Below are 20,711 nucleotides of genomic sequence, written 5' to 3' on the forward strand. Positions count from 1 at the left end.
CCTTGAATAAACGTGAACACAACACATTTATCAAAGCAAAAACTACAGGGCAAAAAGCATTCAGTTTCGTTTTCTCAAAAAATCATAACTGAGGCGTATTTAGAAGGGTGAGGGGCTGGCAAATTTGAGAAATGAATTATCATGAAAATTAGTAGAATGGGTGAAGGGCGGGAAAATTTGCATAGCTTACAGGCAGGTGGTAAAACAATAAATTCACCTCTGCGAGTGACCAAGAGAATTTGCAAGTATGTGAGTGACCAAAACAGTATGCAAGCATATGAATGACATAAAGAGTGTGTGACATTTGTTGAGCACCAAAAGAGTGGCATAAGTTTGCAAGCCTGTGTGTGACTAAAACAGTGCACGTGAGAATGACCAAAAGAGTGACACCCAGAGAGCAAGGGACTAGATCAGTGAGCTGCGACAAAAACAGTGACCTAAAGAGTTTGCAAGCATATGTGTGTGATCTAAATAATTTGCAAGCATGTGTGACCAAAACAGTGACCCAGAGAATAAGACCAAAAACCTGACCTAAAGAGTTTGCAAGCATGTGAATGAACAAAAGAGAAATGATCTATAGAATGTTGGAGGATGGGAATGACCAAAATAGTGACCTAAAGAGCGTGTAAGCATAGGGGAGTGTACTCAGGGCCACAACTAGATGACTGGTCAGCCAGGGGCAAGCAGGCATTTTGGTGCCCCCCTCATAATGTTGAAGGGTGAAATTGGCACCCCCCCCCCCCCGGTCTTGCTGCTGGAGCACTAGATGCACCTGCTTACAGAGCAAAGGATTGGTTCAGTAAGGGACCCAATCCTATGTGTTATTATTATTAGCAATCCTTCTTTGCTCTGTATTATTAAGCCAGTAAAGACAGAGGAGTATTAACAAGGGTGGAGGTTAAGCGGGCTATAGCCCAAGGCAACAAATTTGAGGAATGAGTGATCAAGAAAATTAGACCAGAATGAGAGAAGGACGGCAAAATTTGAGTTACTTACCAGCAGCAAAATCCTAAATCCACCATTGGATCATAGTCTATACATCTTCTTGCATTTACAAAGGGTCAGATTTAATTAAAAATCATAACTTTTAAAACTGGGGCACATTCATATATGGAATTGGCCCACATATCTATCAATTTATTGCTTACAAATTTTCACACCAACACAAAAATCGATTAATATATTCAGTAGATGCAAAACCTCAATATAAAAAAGATAAAATAGCATATAAAATTCTATGTGTACTATGTGAGCCGCCTTATCCTATGATTTGGGAGCCTATCTTACAACTGCACAAGGTAGCCTTATGTTACGATCATTCCAAAAATAATAATAACAGATTTAATTTCAATAGCATGGAAATTCTATAAATTGGGTAGGAAAACTTAGAGTTTGGCAAGAGCATCTTTTTGCGCGGGGGTCCATGTGATGTGTTGTTAGAACGGACACTGGAAGTACTGGGTGAGCAAAAAAATTGTCGACACATTTTAAAAATGAATGAAAAAGTCAACCAATTGGTGTAAAAAGGTGCAGTTTGTGCTAAATTAAACTTGAGGAGCTTATTTTCAAAAGAGAACATTTCCAGTTCTGCTAAATTTACAGTAGAAGAAAATAACACATTTCCCTGGAATACGTTTGCTTTACAAAAATAGAAAATAGCCCAACAGAAAGCATGTAGGAATGGTAGAGGAATATTTAAATATAATGTTTCTTGATCAACATTCAAGACAGTTATCCACATTTAAATTTTGGAAATGTTCCGCTTTGAAAGAAAATTATAGTGGAAATGTGTTACATTTCAATTAAAATTTGAGCTGACCAAGTCTGAAAAATCGGAAATTTCTACATCACCTGATAATTCCAGGTAGTTTTAACTATCCCAGGAAGGTACTCTTACTGCCCTTTCATCATTAACATAAGAAACACGTTCATTCTACAAAGGAACCTCCCACAACGGACACCTCCACTGACTGACACACAATTTTGAATTACATTGACAGGACTCAACGTATCTTACTATCAATTAACGGACACTCCTTGTTAGTGGACAAAATTTTTGGTCCCACAGGTGTCCGTTATTGAGAGATAAAAAATACTGTGTATGAAAATGGAGGATATGTTCCCTTTTTATGGAAACAACTAACTTTACATTGTGTCATTTCTATCAAAAATATTCCCGCTTGAATAATCTGACAGAGCTTATCCCAGAGATTCATAAACTGTTAAAAGTGGAAATGCTCCCTTTTGAAAATAAATTCCTCACACACACTTATTATGGCGTAAAGAGTTTTTTTTTCTGGTGAATAAAAAAAAAGGTAGAAATTTCACTCACAGATGGCGATATATCACAGAAAACTCAAAATAACACATAATCATAGTACATAAAATAATAGGTCTGAGCACCCCTAGAGTCGATTCGGAAATCAAAATTGCCTACATGAGATTCAAGATGAGTACCTACAGGCTATGATAAGTATTTTAGGTTTGTAACACTTCTGATGCCCCTGCATAAAATGCAACACTAATAGCAACAGATCAACCCCATTTGCAAACCTTATTTTTAGGGATCCAGAAATGAACTATTTTGCATTCTGGAATGCTTGTTTGAAGCTAGTTGCGAAGCAAAATACAACATAATCTGAAAATACGTATATCGTTGAAGAACTGAAAACAATAATCACAAAAGTGATCGAGCCTTTCTAACAGAAAACTGGGTTTAAATTGAATATCCTTCAGATGCAGACAGACACACAAAGCTTGATACTATTGAAATGTTAGTAATATTGGATGTGAAAGTAATGCAAATCGAAATAAATATTAATTATACACTGTTTGTCACACTTTGTTATTACGTGGAGTTTTTTTTATGATACAGAGCTATCTGAACGTGAAATCTAAATGTAACTTTCTAAATGTAAACTTTAAATTCATAAAAATAAAACTCATATTTCAACATGAGCGCCCTTCCACTCAGTAAGATGTAGCCTGACCTAAAAAGGACACTCATATTGAAATTTGATAGTTTTATGTAACGTAAATTGCCTTGAACATTAATTATGAACTGTTTGTGTTACATTTTATTTGTTATGTCGAGTTTTTCATTCTACAGCGCAACCTGTGAGTGAAATTTTAACTTTTTTTTTAAATTCATTAAAAAAAAAATTGAGGCTATGATAAGTATTTCAGTGAAACCACAATTTTTAAGTCAACTAGTTAATCTTTTCAATTTGTTAAGGAGACTTTTCGCCCACCCTATATATCCCAGATCTTTCCATTGCAGTTGTAGACACTTTTCTCAACAATTTAATTTCAAACCATTTATATCATAATAATTATCACAGTCAATGGCAATCATCAAACATGATGATCAAATCATAGACAATTTATTTGTAGACAAATAAATGAAATAATTTATCTATCTTTGCATACACAAAATTACAAAATGGATCACAGGTATGCATAATTCATTTAGACGGCATGTCCATGAAAAAAAGTCTTACTGCTTCCACTATAGTTGAAATGTACAAGCGATATCTTTACAGGAAAAGAAAAAATACTGAATCACTCAAATGTACAGAGGTTCCGATAAAATGATCATCAAATCTTCAAGTTGGCAAGCTGCTTCTCGATCTCTTCATCAGAAAGCAGCGCTGCCTTTGATTTGGCCTTTGATGATTCTCCCAGAGTAGAACTATGGGCTGCAGGAGCCTGAGCCACCTAAAACAAAATTCGGATAATATTTAAAATAAAAATTGTTTCACCAAACCTGAATTCATATTTTCTCAAAACAGGTACGAAAAAAACTTTTTACATAGACAAGATTGTGAACACAGAGCTGGTTCATTTCTTGACATTGAACCTGCTTGACAGTAAATTTGCCCCCTTGTACGAGAAAAAAAAGGGGTACAACAATTTTATTTTCTTTCTTTGGGTATATATGGAAGTTCATACCTCCTTCCCCCCATAATCCTTCGAATGGCAAAAGGGAAAGAACAACTAGACCATTTAGTGTTGTGTAAACTAGTTTTAACGTAAATCCTTAACAATGGCGGCTTTGCTTATATTTCCCATGTAAACGGGGCAAGAGACCAATATGGTTGTTCATTGGATGCAATTGTCATAAACACGGGGGTGTCGAAAAAACATTTCTGTTCGTTACTGGAGAAAGAAGTCAGCAAATCTGTTCAGTATTTGTTTTTTAAATTCATCAAGAAGCATAAAGCCATTAAGGAAAACCTTTACAGTAAATTTTTACATGCAGGTTATGCATTTCTTCCAATTAGACAAGAACAAGTTGGCTTGCTGTAGTTTGAAAAAAGGTTAACCTTTTCACAGCCAGTGTTCCCGAACAACGGTTTTATCATTAGAAAAAAAAATATTTCTTATACCTGAACATGAGATTCCTAACGTAATTTACAAAACAAAAATTTCAGCACTTATGCCATAAATTTAATTTTTTAATCGGTTATTTTTAAGGAAAATAGTTTTTTTTCCTGTTTTTAATTTTAATGTTTTTATGGAATGGGAAAATCCAGAAAACATACAGGAAATTTTTTTTCCCGCACAAATTTTATGGCCGATATCTCTAAACTAGGAGTTCTCAACTTGTGGTCCATGAGTATCTTTCCGGGGGCTCCATGGATGCTCCAGGACAATAAAATAAAACAGTTTAAATTTGAAGAATAAATAAAAAAAGAGAGGTCCATGGGCTCTGCCATAAATATTAGACTAAAAAAGAGAGCCGTGCAAATCAAAAAAAGGTTGAGAACTGCTGCTCTAAAAACTAAAGGATCAGAAAATGGAAAAATTAAGGAAATAAACCAAAATCTTCATTTGACCGACGAAAGGTTGAGGAGAGAAAAAAAATGTTTAACAGTATTTTTACCTTTCCAGATATTTCAATGCCAATTTCATCAAGAACTTGGCTGACGACTGCGTCTTGTTCTTCTTCATCACCAGATTCATCCAGAATCGCATTCAAGCTGTCATCCACTGCAAATAAATAGGGAAAATAAAGAATTTGAAAGTTATCATTAATTCAATGGGGGGAAAATGTTTAATTTATTTAATTATTATGTATCACTAATTATTAATTTGATCGAAGTCTAGAAAAAAAAGAGGGGGAATAGATATGCACATTTGCAAGTGACAACAATAACCCCCCTATTAATAATAAACATATTTGCAATGTAATTTTTGTGAGCTTAGTAATTATATTGGAGGGATTTCTCCTTAATTTGATGAGCTAATCGACACTTAATCTATGTCTGGAGACAAAGGAAAAGAGTGATGTAACAGATGATCTTATCTAGGTTCACATTCAAACTTTCAGCAACCACTATCAAAAAATACGATATCAAAACTTGATATAAAGAAGTAAAGTATAACAAAGAACTACAGTATATCATTTTATAAACCCTTTATAAAACTTAATAAACCCTTATAAACCCTTTATAAAATGATGGTACTTTTAACAGAATCACTCTACATATAAACTAAATATGTAGAGTGATTCTGCCTACAATATGACAACATAAAAAAAAACAAAAAAACAATGCCGCCTAAATATGATATATTGCTTCCTGATGGCAATAATCAACTTTAAAATAAAATTGTTGAGCCACAAAAGAGTATAATTTTAATTTTCTTTATACATATGCCAAAACTAAATAAAATAAATAAAATAAAATAAAATTCTAATAATATGAAAATGGATGATAAAATTACTAAAAACAATCATGATTCAGGAAATGAAATTTTCTGTTTGTCTTGATACATTCACACATATTTAATATCTTTCGAATAAATGAATTTTGTGAACTTCAATATCAAACATTTTTAGTAGTGATCGAAAATTAAATCTTGTATTTATATAGTCATAACAAATGAGACACATACTTATCTCTCCTGCCATTTCCATTTTCGCGGATCCCTTTTCAAATTCTTGCATGGTCTTCATTAAATCTTTAGCATTGACTTCGCTGTTTACAGCCCCCATAGTCTGATAATGAAACACAACATAAGTAGATATAAAAGAAATTTTTTTTTTCTTTATTCAGTTTTTCCTGAAAAAATAAGTTGAGAAAAGATCTCTTGCCTTTTAAGAGATTTATACTCACTCAATTTTTTTTCAAAGCCTTGTCTTAGACAAGTGCTTCCCAAAGTGGGCAATATCACTCCTGGTGGGTGATGGAATGGTCCAGGGGGAACTCCGGGGGGGGGGGATAGAAGCTACGAGTATAACATACGATCATATGGATTTGCGATTTGCTTGAGTCTGAGGGGGGCAGTGAGAGAAAAAATTTCTGAAGAATCAGGCTATGGAACAAAAAGTTTGGGGAACTTTAGGGCAAGGATGTTGAACCTTTAGGAGAGTATGGGCCACTTCATTGATTTAAAAATGTGTCGTGGGCCACTTTATTAAGTGAGCTGGAACAGTGCAGGTACATTTATAAGTGATCTGTAAGTGTGCTACGAGTCACTTCATTGACCTGTAAATCGTAAACTTTTGTGCAAATAACCCATGGTTCACTAAAATAATCTGAACTGTGCCTGATGGAACTGCATTGCGAGTGATCTGTAAATGTGACGCAGATCTCTTAAGTGCTCTAGAACTGTGCTGCTTAGTTCTTTTAAAAACATTAGCAGACGTGCCAACTTTTGAAATCCAGAAATCCGGAGATTCTCACGAGGGGGGTAACCCCCCCCCCCGACACTCATAGACTCGATCAAAAAAAAGTTCATAAAATTTTTTTTTTTTTTTTAAATTAAGAAAAAGTTACATTCTTTCTCCCCCCCCCCCAAGGCAGGTTCTGCATTGCCCCTGAGAAGAATTTTATTGCATGCCAGTCTTTCCATGCACATAGGCGGAGATTGACTTGGAAGTCTGGGAGGGGGGGCATGATGATGATGATGTCAGCTCATATATACATTAGATCAGTCGACTCCACCTTTGATGGTTGGGGGAGGGGCAATGCCCCCCATGCTCCCCCCACCTGTATCCCCGCCCATGTCCATGCTGAATAGAGAAATCACATCTACATAACGTTCATAAAGTATAAGTGTTTCCTTTCGTGGATGCTATCAGTGATTGATAACCTTGGGTATATGAATTCTTAAAAGCTTTATATAGCTTAAAGTTTTATATTTTCTTTCCGAAGATGTTAAAATCAGAAGAAACAATTTAAAAAAAATTCAAATTACAAATCTGCGGACGAAAAAACGTGTTTACCGCACGGCTGTTAATGGAATACAATAACTATTATACAGGAATTTCGGCAACCAAGGTCATGCCCCTAATAAATGATTGCCGATAAACGCTACGAAAACGAAGTCGCGTCTTTGCCAGTTGCTTAAATGCGGTCACAGAGACTTTTTTACGGCTGCTCGCGCGATGGAAATGACTACAGCTGTCCTCTCTATGGGTGTTTTCCCTAACGACGACGGTAATCATTGACGCCACGACAACATGAAAGTTCGCGTAAAATCTAATTTTCTGCCAAAATCCGGAGAGCGGGAGGAAGGATGAAAAATCGGGAGAGTTTGCAGGTCTGCATTAGGTTTGAGATCACAGACCTTTGACCTTTGAAGACCGGACACACCCCGCTTCCCATCTCATAGAGATATCGAAGCGTTCCCGAAGACACACCGATCACAGACCACATAAGATGACTCTGAGGGCCAAATATGGCTTGCAGGCTATGGATTGAGCATGTATGTCTTGGACTCAGTGATGAGCAAACTACCATCTGCTAAAGAGTAGTAATAAAATGTTATAAGAGACTTTTATAATAAATTACATTGGCTGAACTAATTTTTTTTGCCTCTTCCTAAAAAAGTTTGCCCATTGTCTTATTCAGAGTGAACACTGGAACAATATAAGTGATGCAACCTACAACTTGACATGTATTGATTAAAAACCTGAATTTCAGAAATTTTAACCAACCCATGTAGAGTTGCAGGCTACTACTACGACTATTTAACCGTACATGCACCTCATACTCATTCCTCTATGGAATTTCTAACAAATCCGCTCATGCAGGAATGTGTGTTCTGGGGGTGTGTGTGTGGCCCAAATGTATTTATGTTGTTGAGTTCCTCTTGTTTTGTGTTGCCATTTGTCTTTCATTTCCTGAAGTAAAGATGGAAATGCTTGAATTTTCATGTTACGTCAGCTTCATGTTGTGATGCGGAGTTGCAGGCATCGCTTGCAGTATAGCTCCAGTGTACACCCTGCCTTAGACTAGAAGCAATGTGCAATTCTTATTTGTTACAAATAATTAACATAAACTTATTTCATACCTTCGCTGCCAAAGAAATAGAATCTGCAAGTTTTGCGTTTGATTGCATTGCCTGTAGGAAGAGAGAAAGAAAAATATAAGTCCATTTTTTTAAAAATCAAATTAATAATGCAACATGATTCATCACAAAATCCCCAGTGAAATAAATATAGATGCTGACATTGTATGTCGTTATTTCAGTTCAAGTCTGCCAAACTTTTTCATAAAAAACACAACTGCCAACATAAAAAGAATAGATGGTATGAACGAGCAAACATAAATTAAAAATGACACTCTTAAACATCTTGAGCAGTAGGGGTGTATGCAGGATCAACTTTTGAGAGGAGGGGGTGTACAAGGAATCTCTTTAAGGGAAATTTTAAGCTAACAACCATCGAAAAGCATTTAAATCAACAGTCAACAGAAGTTGATTAAAATAACATTTTCAGGTACTTTCTTTTAACATTTAAAGTGTCTGATTGTTTTGGGGGAGGGGAAGGATGAGCACTCTGTGTAGAGTTAATAGATTTGAAAACAGAGGATGATGCCTGTGCGTGCACCCTTAGTAACACCCCTTTTCCCAATTTCCACAACAGATGGCACCACTAAACAAACACACAATAGCTATGCCATTATTTTCCCAAATAAAACAGAACCACCAAAAAAGAACGAACAATGATCAGTCCCCCTTTGCTTTTGACGAATAGTTCACAGTCTGTTTAGTTTTATTACTTTGCCTGGAGTAAGGAAGGAAGTTTTCATTCTATACCCAGAGGATGTTTTTTTCTATTCGGCAGCGTTGCTTTTTTTTTGCCTGAGGTGATTTTGAAATACGAATCAGCATTGAGTGTTGTTTGCATCCTATTTTATTTATTTCTGTAATAGTAACACCCCTCCCTCCCTACTTCAGGGCACAGCATTAGTTGGTGAAAAAACAATAGTATTCTTAATTTTTCCATATTAGTCTGGAGCAAGATAAGCCATGGTTAGAAAGGCACCTGCCCCACTTGGAGTTAACATGGGTTCTTCTATTCTGGAAGTTTCAATGTCAATCCGTCAAAGCGTATTAACATGTGTGAGTGAGAAAAAAACAAGAGTTTATTATAGAGATATAGATGGCTTTTTTCCTCAGCCAGAGATATCAAGGAAACAGTTATTTTCCGGATATTATGCTGAGGTGAGCTCGGAAAGAAAAGTCATCAAAACTACTTCAGCGCCTCACGACACAGTGCGTGAAATTAGGAAGGCCGATTCATGTGTCTCCAGTAGTGTAGATGGTAGCATGCTTGCCCGGTATGCAAGAGGGCCTGGGTTCGTGTCCCGGCTGGGACGTGATGACTTTTCTTTCCGAGCTCACCTCAGCATAATATCCGGAAAATAACTGTTTCCTTGAAGAGTTTATTATGTTTCGGAGAATTTTTTTTCCTAGGGAAAAAAAAGGAAAATTATTTAAAAAGGGTGAATTTTCTTAAACGTACAAAGATGAATGAAATGGCACCAAAAAGGAGGATGTCTGGCAACTCTAACCCAGTGCCTTCCCTACATACACTACACCTATACTGAGCAGTGTCTTTTTAACTCATGAACCTCACCATAAGATTTCGATACAATTTTCGAGAATAAGTATGTGAATTGGTAGGAAGGAACTTCTAGCCAGATAGGGCTCTTCCACAAAAATGGTATTTTTAGGTATTCAATACCAAAACTACTCATTATACAATGAACATAAAAAAAGAACAATTAAAAAAATATACTTTAGTTTGAGAGCCAATGGATTGAATTTTGGTTGATGCAGTGTATGTTCTGGCTCTTTGCTTTCGAATCTGTACCAAATTCTTCGCCAGAACAGCGCAAACCTGTTGAATAAAATTTATAATAATCAATTACTGATTTTATGACACTTCATTATATAATAAACAGGAAGTGTTATTTAGTAAAAATTGCTCTCCACAAAGATTGTGTAATTAATCTCTGTCTAATCAATCTCCTGATTGTCAGGCCTACAACTGTTATAAAATTCATGCCACAAACACGAAACAACCAGCAAATTTTTTGGAATCTGTATTCAGAAGACATATGACAGCACTTGATAAGCAATACATAATAAGAATTCCACAGAAAGAAACAAACATTCCGGCATGTAGGCCTACCCATTCATTAGAAATTCCATAGAATTCCGTAGAGGAACATGGACAAGGTGCACGTGCAGTTTAGTAGTAGTAAAAATTATTTCTGATGTACAGAATCGTGCTTACTTCTTTGTTCCCTTGTTTAGCTGCTTTACGAATTTCGTTTTCCTGCAAAAAAAAGAAAGAAAGAAAGATGATTATAACATGTTCATGACATATGAAGTAATTTTAGTGATAACAGGGTCTGGATTCTAGATATCTGGATTCTATTAATATTAGTCCGGGAGGCAGCAACATTTTTGGGTTGCACATTTTACATCAACCGATTTGTTAGCTAATTTATAGGTAATGTCAAAAATTAAATTCAGCTGGTGCGATTGTGGTGGGTGTAGATGGGGTGTTCGGAACATGTAAGAAAAGTTAAGTGAAAAAAATATTTTGCACTGGCTGAAAATGTATTTTTCATGTTATTTGGACTATTTTATGATGTTCTTAGGTATTTAGCTGGTATTCTGAGGGTGGGTTATACTTCAGCTGCCTGTTTGTTTATGTAAAAAAAAACATGTTCTGTAAAAATATTCTACAGTATGTGAAAATTCAACACGAGATAGTTATTTAGGTTATTAATAAAAAAAATAATGTTCAGCTGGCTCAGTAGTGGTGGAAAGACCTTCAGCTGAGGCTAAGAAGTCGTTCAGCGCTAAATTATATTCCAGTGCCAAGCGGTATCTTCAATCATCCAGGTGAAGGTCTTTCCATACCTACCAAGTAAGCTGAATGGAATTCTTTACTTTACCTTTCATACTACAACATTAGTTTCTAGATTAATATCGAAATAACTATCTCATGTTTAATTTTTATACAGTGTAAAATATTTTTATGGTACATAAAAAAACGAGCAGCCGAAGTGTAACCCACCCTCAGAATACCAGCTGAAAATTTAAAACATCATAAAATAGTCCAAATACCATGTAAATAAATTTTCAGCCAGTGTACAATATTCTTTTTTTAAAACTTTTTTTACATGTTCCGAAGGCCCTCCCATCTACGCCCACCAAAACTGGACCAGCTGAATTATGTTTCATAAATTATCTAAGACCAGTTACTGGTAAGAAGATCAGCCGGGTAAGATAATCACCTTCCAAATGTTGCTGCCTCCCACACTACATAGCTACCAGAAAAAAAAGACTTGAGAAAGGAGAAATCACTATTCTGAGTGACATCACAACTAGTGTCATAAAAAGCTTGGCTCATTTCATTTGGTGTGGAACGGTAAGTTTAGATGTGAAGCGTTCTTCTCCACTATAGTTTGTATCTTAAATCAGGGCTTGACAAATCAAAAGAATATTTAGGCGACAGCCAAATTTCTTGGTTTCTAGGGAGCCAAGCATGGGGTTTTGTTCAAGCAAAATGGTCTTGGAATGTTTACTTTGGTTACAGTGGTTCCCTAGCAATGCGTTTCAGACATGTATATGCCTTTATAAGGGTTTGAGACTTCTTTAATGCTACCAGTATTATGCATAATAGTTTATTTCTTTATATTGTTTTGTCACTTTTTCAATCCTCCCAGCCCCAAAGCAGAATGTTTAGCACTGTTCTGCGACGAGCCCTCAGCTGACTGGAAATGTTCTGCAGTAAAAACCCCCATGCATGTAATAGTGTTTTTTTGCACTTTTCCTTAAAATTCTTCCAAATTGTTCTGCAGTAGCGCTAATTGTTCTGCGACGTACGTCACAGATTTTGGCACATTCTGCTTTAGGGCCTCCCAGTAATTGAAGAAAACCCGGGCAGTGCCGGGTATTACAGTTAGTGGGTTTATAAAATCTGCTTTTCCAAGGGCTTTTCCTCTAACCCCTATAATCTAAATAGCATCAAATACATAGATTTATTAATGTATTTCTATTTAGATAGTGTATGACAATGCAATAACATCATTAGAAAGCATACTGTTGGTGAGTTGGTGCAGTTTTAAGGTGTAATTTTTGGTGGGTTTTTTTCGGGTTGAGCAAAATCAGACCAACCCTGCATAAAATACACATCACGTAATTAAGCAGTATCATATAGAACTTATTTACCAGCTCTTTTTCTTGTCGCTCAAGATCTCTACGATCTTTCTCCACTCCTCTTTGAGCTCTTTTCAATTGCCTGTTCTGTTCTCGCATTTGCTCTTCAGAAATAGAAAGGAAAACAACATTCAACCATTAATTCTCAAAATAGGCAATGTTCAGAATTGAAAGATTTCATAATTGATTTGATGACAAAAGATGAAGTTCGCAGTACCCTCGGGAACAAAATTGAAAACTTGGGGCACCCTTCCTTGAATACAGAATGCAGTTCACTACAACAAAAATCACTGAGTAAAAATACATCAATAAAGTTTTGTTCGATTAATCATTAATATGAAACTTGTCATGATGCTTAGAGAACAAATACATCACTTGGAATCGGGTCTTGTAGGCAACGAAACATGTAAATTGTCTTGAAGGTCTTGCAATCTATTTCTTGGCAGATGGAAACACTACACATAACAAGCATTACATAAAAACAAACTTCACATTCGATTCACAACATATACACGCACATTCCGGCATGTACTAATTCGATAGATTCCATAGAGGAATAGATACAACCTGCATGTACAGTTGAGTAGTAGTCTATTTCTTGCTTTGTATTTTATTGTCGCCATAGCAGAGAAGGACTACTTGCATAGATAGGATGTTGAAAAGGACAAAAGTGTGTTAGTTACTTTCGTTAGATTAAGATGCTCTTCTCTCTCAGTCCAAGCCAAAAAGCAGCAACCGACGCCTCACTCTTTTGGTGAATGTGGAATCAGTGCAAAGATCAATAAATTCATCTTGCTCACAAGCAGTGAAATTTATTTCCTTTGCACTGTCTGCGAAATCAAATGGTGAGACAAACCATTCGAGATTCTCAGTGGAAAAAGATGAGATGGAAAGTACATATATATTGCAATCTTGATAAGTGTTGACAAATGAGGTGTTTCAGCTTATTATAAGGTGATGTCACTCTCCGCTATTACTATGAAGGTTTTGACAGTTGGCTTATGCGACTCTGCCATAAAGCTGGGTTGGAAGAGATCTCGGCAACGAGATAAGTCCAGTGGCAATGTTCTGGCGTTCATTCATTCATTCATTCAGTTGGCTGATGCGAAGATAAATCCAAGAAAGAAAATTAATCTGGCTGGGTGACACCCAAGACCATTAAACTACAAAGCCAATGAATCCTCTTTCCTTAAGCTCGTGTGTGCTTAACCAACACCATCTATAGCAGAAAGCCTCTGCACGAAGCTTTGATGTCACCGAAGTTTTCATTTAACCTGCAGCCATTGGATATAGCAGGCAGACGCATGCGATATCTTTACCTTTTTTTGCAGTACATTCAATGGCTATAGATGGAATGGACTTTTTCATTGTCGTCATGAGCTTCACACAGAGGCTTTCTTCTATAGATGGTTTTGGCTGAACGGGGCCATACATGAACAACTAGACCTAACTCAGGCCAAAGCTCACATTGCTGACACTGCCACCAGATGGTGGCTTATCCGATGAGTAGGTGATGCATGAGAGTAATTAATTCGATTAAAAAATTTTTTTGAAGACCTTAGATGAAAAACATATGACTGTCCACTTATCTCCATAATATCTCGCGACACCCCTTAGCCGATATTGCAGCGCTCTAGGGTGCCGGAGCACACACCTTGTGAAACACTGATCTAGATATTTAGAAAATTTTCAGAATCTGTGACATAGTGACAAACTTGCATTGCAGGTTTGACCAAGTTTGAACCCTACTTGTGCCACAGTGATGGTCGACTGCAGTTAGCTTTCTGTGGTTCCCAACTTCGAAGTGCAAATGAGAGCCGATCTTTGCACTAAAGAGTCTCACCATAGAGATCAACAGGTCTACAATGGTACAAATATTCAATCAATATTACATTTCATCCATAGTTAGAAAAGACGATGGCAGCACTATAACAAGCATTACAGAGACAAATTTCAGGGAAGAGCTATAATATAAACCCTTTTTTTTTCTTGGTGACTTTTGTCTGTGATTTCCTTCCTAGCCTGTTGGTGCTTTTTATCTCATGGTTGGCCATTTCCTTCCATTGGAGTTTTTTTTCTGTCTGCTATTATTGTTTCCTTAGGTTTCAATGTTGCCTTTCTTCCTTTTTCACTGTTGCTTATCATCTGAAGGTGACGTCCCCATTAGACATCGCTAGTAAAGTTGTAATTATAGGCTTTGTACAGAGTGCACATTTGAATCAATCGAGTCTGTTTTTTTTTCATTTATTTTCATTGTATCATACATGCTGCTTCCCCAGTATGCCAATTTTTTGCAATATTTCATTTGGAATTCATTCTCGGGATTGCATTTGGATATTGCGAGGTTGAACATTTGACATACTACCATTTTAATTACTTTTTTGCATTCTAGCTGTTATAATTTTAATCTCGCAATCATGTTTTTATTGAACCCAGGGTTTTTTTTCCTTTTTTTTCTTGATGTGGCCATTGTATTATTTAAAAGAGAGTCCAGGTTTCTATAACTTTTGATTCGTGTATCTGGGTCCAAGGATGCTATATTTTTTAATCTCGATCCCTTCTCTTCTCTCAAATTTCCCGCTCTAATTTCTAATACAAATATAATACATTAACAGGAAAGAAAAGAGACTTCGTTACCAAGAAACCCTTCAACACAATGCAACATTTGAGTTATCGAAGCGACCTCGATCCAGGTAATGAAAATCAATAATTATAAGAGGCGGTACACCACTGTACTCTTACTATGGATGCCCCCTCCCCCCACCGCATGGAAGTTGACATAGATTGGGGAAGATGGGGCTCCATGAAAAATGGAGGGTTGGGATCCAGCCCCACCAATGGGTGAGTGGGGGTGTCAGGGCTGTAGCTCTGGGGGGGGGGGCTTGAGACGATTCATTTAATTTTTTGGTTTTTCACTGCCCCTATGAAGAGGGATTGGAAACGTCCTGGGTGGGGGGGGGGCGTCAGCCACAGGGGCCTTGCTGCAAGATGTAGGGGAGGGGGGGGCATGATCTCCGCTTTAGGGTGTGAGAAAAGCCACGCTTATAACATTCATGATTATTGACAAAAGTAAACAAAATGTCACGTGTTTGTTTTGTTTTCTTTCTCACCTGCGGGGTTTTTTTTCTTCCCGAAAAAACTCATGTCGACAAATTATTAGCTCTTGTTTACAATATAATTAGTGGGTATGAGCTATAACATAACATTCACCACACACTAAACTATATTGAGCATATATTTCAATTGAGGATGTAAACAAACAAGACGTGACTTGACTTGTTTTACGTTTTCCTTTAGAAGACATGAGTTGATGATTCTTCTTCCGACTTTCTTTTCTATCGTTAATCATCAAGTAATTAAGGAAAATTAACAATTATAGTGAATCCTATTGTGAGAATTAATTATTGTCAATACTAATCGTTAACTAGTTATGGCATAATATAAGCGAAATCGGTTATTAATTAAGGATCATCAATGGTAATACTGAATCTAACGGAGTTTTTATGACGAATAATTATTGTTAATACTAGGCTGACCATATTTCCTCGACAGAAATACGGGACAATGGGATTCCAAATACGGGAAAATACGGGACACCACCAATTATCGCCAAAAACGACGCCAAAACCAAAACAAAGTCGCCAAATATTGTTAAAATAACGGAGAAATCACAATGGCGGGAAATGCAGCATTACTGCTAATTGCAGTGGATGAATTCCCCGAAAAAAATTTTTCACTAAGACAAATATGGGAGATTCATATACTCATTTATAGTTGTAGTTATCATAATATAATTCATAAGTTGAAAATAATTTCAATCTTTGACTTCAATAAAGAATAAAAATTCAAATAGGCTTCATGCAAAATACGGGAAAAACCGGGACACTTTTGCTAAAAAGTCGGGACAGCCAAAAAAACAGAAAATACCGGGACTGTCCCGGGAAATACGGGACGTATGGTCACCCTAGTTAATACTAATCGTTAACTAGATATGACACTAAAAGTGATATCGGTGATTAATCATTAATTAAGGTTAATTAACGATTATACTGAATCCAACGGAGTTTTTGTGACGGATAATTGTTGCTAATACTAATCATTAATTAGTTATGACATAATAAGCGAAATCGTTAATTAATTAAGAATCATTAATGATCATACTAAATCCAACGGAGTTTTTATGACGCCTAATTATTGTTAATACTAATCGTTAATTAGTTGACGTAATAAAAACGATATCGTTAATTAATCAAAATACCGTTGGATTTCATTTTAGCGTTAATTCGTTAATTAACTAATTAAGTTGATTAACTAATTAACGATAAAACGAAATCCAACGGATTTTGCCGTTAATTAACTAGTTATCGGCCAGTTTAGTTTCATCGTTATTAGTTGATTAGTTAATTATCGATCATGATTTAGTTTTATCATTAATATAAACTAATTAACGATAAAACTAAATCAAACGAAATTTTGTAACGATTAATTCTCGTTTTTCTAATCGAAAATTTGTTGTGGCACTAAAAGCGAAATCGCTGATTTATCATCAATTAATTAATTAACTATAATTAGCGATTACACTAAACCTATTGCAACTTCAAGGTGAGTCCTATTCATTTCATGTACATATTTTTTGTTGTCAACAAAAACACCATATATCCCCACGTGATAGCTCCATGATGCCAACTGCTCATGCAAGCAGACGCTCCCGCGAGCGGTGCACTATAACCACCACCGGCTAGAATCGCGCGAGATCATCTCGCCTTCTACAACTGCCGCGGTTTAAGCAATAAAGCGAGAAGCGGGAAGCGGTGCACTATGGACGTACCCTTTGATTGGCCCATTTTTCCGGTTCCAAAATTATGACGTAATATTAAAATGACCATACGTCCCGGATTTTCCGGGACAGTCCCGGTTTTTTTTTGTTTCTCTGGCTGTCCCGACTTTTTTGCAGAAGTTTCCCGGTTTTTCACGTATTTTTAACGAAAGCAACTTGCTTTTTTATTCATGTTATTCATCAAATCAATTAATAAAATTAACTTCCCAACTGAGAAAATATATTATGACACTTATACGATAGCAATTTATAACATTAATTTTGCATATTTGTGATGTTTCTTATTTTCATTCACTGCAATTTCAAGTGGCGATTCATTTGCCGCGATTGACTACTTTTATGTGATTTTCACATGATTTGGCACCTTCGCTCACTTTTGGCGATAATTGTCAATGTCCCATATTTTCCCGTATTTTGAAGACCAATGTCTCGTATTTTTCTCAAACAAATATGGTCAGCCTAGGTAATATGAATGAGCATGACATCGGATTATTGAAGGGTTTGGACTCCATCGAAGAAATTTTTATTTTCCTTGAAAACAAAGAGGGAAAACTCTAAAATTTGATTCGTTAATATCATAATGAGCAAGTTTGAAAAGCGTATCATTATTTTTGCTTAAATCGTGTTATGTTTTTGATAGTGCTGTTATCTGTTGGGGGTAAGCTGACCATATTTCATCGAGAGAAATACGGGAAATTGGGATTTCAAATACGGGAACATACGGGACATCGCCGATTACCGCTAAAAATGATGCCAAAACTGAATAAAGTTGTCCAATGTTGCTGAAATTACGGAAATCACAATGGCGGGAAATGAAGCACTACTGCAAATCGCAGTGGATTTAAATGAATCCACGATAAAAAAACACGTTCACTAAGACAAATGTGGGAGATTAATATTCTTATTTATAGTTGTAATTATCGCAATATAATTTATGAGTTGAAAAATAATTTTAATCTTTGACTTCAATGAAGAATAAAAGTTCAAGTAGGCTTCGTGTAAAATACGGGAAAAACCGGGAAACTTTTGCCCAAAAGTCGGAACGGCCAGAAAAAGAGAAATACCGGGACCGTCCCGTTAAATACGGGACGTATGGTCACTTTAGTTGGGGAAATCAAAACTGCAAAAAACAGATCTAAAAAAAAAAAAATTAATTAAAGTACCTATGCTGCCATCTAATGACCACTAAAAACACTTTTCTCAGAGTCACTAGATGGCAGTAAGTATTTCAAATTGATTACAAAATTAACGCGCGAAATTCAAACCGACATTGACGAACCAGTGTTCGTCAACTGACATTACTCATGTCACCATTTTATTTTGATGCTTTTATTATCTTTTGTTGTGTGAGACAAAGAAATGTTTCGATATAGGCTTCCGTACACCAGTCATCTTCAACCTGTTGCTCGTGAGCACCACGGCGCTCCTCGAAGCACCACAAGAGTGTTCATTGCAGATTTCGCACTCGTGAGCATTTGATCAACGTTTCAATTAAACACTTTGTAAAAATTGCATTCAAGGATTACAATTACACTGATTTCAGGCATAAGTATGTCAAGTTGCCACAAGGGGTGCTCTTTGCTTGATGATGGATATAGGCAGTGCTCGTGACTCAAGAAAGGTTGATGACTTCCGTGGCCTACACAGTTGTATTCAGTGTTCACCAATACGCATCCAGACGCGTGATTCAAGCCTCAAAATTCAATTTTACTCCTCTGAATTTCATTGAGGAGTGAAGTACTCCTTCAAATTTTTGGTTTTTTTAATAGTGTTATTTCTCCTTAATAAAAAAGAAACACCCCTCGTTTTACAAATATAAGGCTTGAAATTTCGGAGAGGAGTGAAATTATTCTCCATAGTTATATTTTCGGATAACACTGATGCTGGTACTGATAAATGTTTTCATTACATTGTATTTGCGCAAATTAGTATACGCAATATGGGGGAGGGGGTTAGTCCACTTGAGTTGATATTATGGTCAGGGCCGTCCTAAGAGCATCATGGGTCCCCGGGCCAAGTGGTTTTTCTGAGGCCCTGCCATGCAAATTCTAGAAAATTTCAAACGGATCTTATTTTTATGAAGCCCTCTTCTCCTGAGGCCTTCGGGCCGTGCCCGGGTCGGTCCATGCGTTAGGACGGCACTGATAATAGTGTATTTTCGCAGTAAAAAACGTAAAAAAAAATCCCCTTGGGAAGAAAAAACAAGTGAAACCCCTCCATTCCCCCTTGAGAAAATCCTGTGTATGCTACTGTTTGGGCATAAAATATACGAGGTGCGCAGAGGCGTATTTACGGGGATGGTAGTAAGCTGGCTGTTGTTCAAGGCAGCAAGTTCGGAGTGAAGGAGGGAAATTTGGGGAATGAGTGGTCACGAAAATTTGATTGTGATGGGAGAAAGGCGGTCAATTGTGCATAATCCACCGGTGGCAAAAACCATGAATCCACCTCTCAGGGTGCGTCTGCGGGTAATTGGAGCTGGTTTCAAGAATTTACTTCTAACCCTTACAGTGGCATTGACGAGATATCTCGCCTAACTTGATGCATTTTATTTCGGTAATTGTGAGACATCTCACCTCCTTTATACCCTTTTATTTCAGCAATGATGAACCCAGATACTGCGTTGTGGTTTTTTGTTACAGTCAAACATGTTTCCTCTCTCCCAAATATGCCAGATCAACTGTCAGTAGGCAGAAGAAAGATGGCGTTTTTTCTTTCCCCTTTGGGGTAGTATAGGAATATGCATATAGTGTAAATAATAAAAAATCCAGAGTATTTCTCTTTCTCGTTTTTTCAATTATTCTCGGGGGAAGGGAGAAGGAGAGGAGCACTCTCAGCTGCACAAAATCGAAAAAAAAAATCTCTGAATAAAAGGTGGCATTTGCAGAGGGTTTAGAAATTTTCACTGTGCCAGTTATAATGCGGATCAGTGAAATTTTGAAAACCACTGACAGGGTTAATGTGTACAGTGGGATCTTTGCAAATATTTCGCATCACGGGGCAAACACCCTGAGGGCTAATTCAGAAATTAAAATCCTTCTACGTATTAAACAAGAAATTGCGAGAATACTACACAACCATTGGCGTACGCAAAGGGGGAAGGTTTGGGGTTCTAACCTCACCCCCGAGACAAGATTATAGTTTTATTTTGTAGGAAAAACGTAACTCCCTCAGAAGGAAAAAAAATCTGAAATCTTCCCCCCCGAGAAAGTTCTGCTTAAGCCTATGTACACAACGGCACCCTCTATAACCATAATCGCTTATACAGTCGAATCCCGTTTTAACGAATACCGTTATAGCGAAAATTTCGTTTTGACGAACACTTTTCTAATCCCCCACATAAGTTTGCATAGGAATAATGGAAAAACCTGGAGTTCCTTTATAACGAAATTTCGTTTTAACGAAG

General features: G+C 36.6%; 1 protein-coding gene across 1 annotated transcript; it reads right to left on the reverse strand.

Moving 5' to 3' along the window:
* Positions 1 to 3,361: 3,361 nt before the first annotated feature.
* Positions 3,362 to 15,744, reverse strand: CHMP2B (Charged multivesicular body protein 2b). The gene is made up of 8 exons (XM_089244687.1): positions 15,582 to 15,744; positions 12,484 to 12,575; positions 10,535 to 10,576; positions 10,034 to 10,135; positions 8,302 to 8,352; positions 5,899 to 6,001; positions 4,886 to 4,992; positions 3,362 to 3,717 (listed from the first exon to the last, which is right to left on the reverse strand). Exons 1-8 carry the CDS (start codon positions 15,613 to 15,615, stop codon positions 3,598 to 3,600), a joined length of 651 nt encoding a protein of 216 aa, XP_089100813.1. The 5' UTR covers positions 15,616 to 15,744; the 3' UTR covers positions 3,362 to 3,597.
* Between the last annotated feature and the right edge of the window lie 4,967 nt (positions 15,745 to 20,711).

This window comes from Pholcus phalangioides, unplaced genomic scaffold (assembly GCF_987345545.1).
Source record: "Pholcus phalangioides strain wild (caught in Gottingen) unplaced genomic scaffold, Ppha-v1.0 ptg000015l_1, whole genome shotgun sequence".
NCBI lineage: Eukaryota > Metazoa > Arthropoda > Arachnida > Araneae > Pholcidae > Pholcus > Pholcus phalangioides.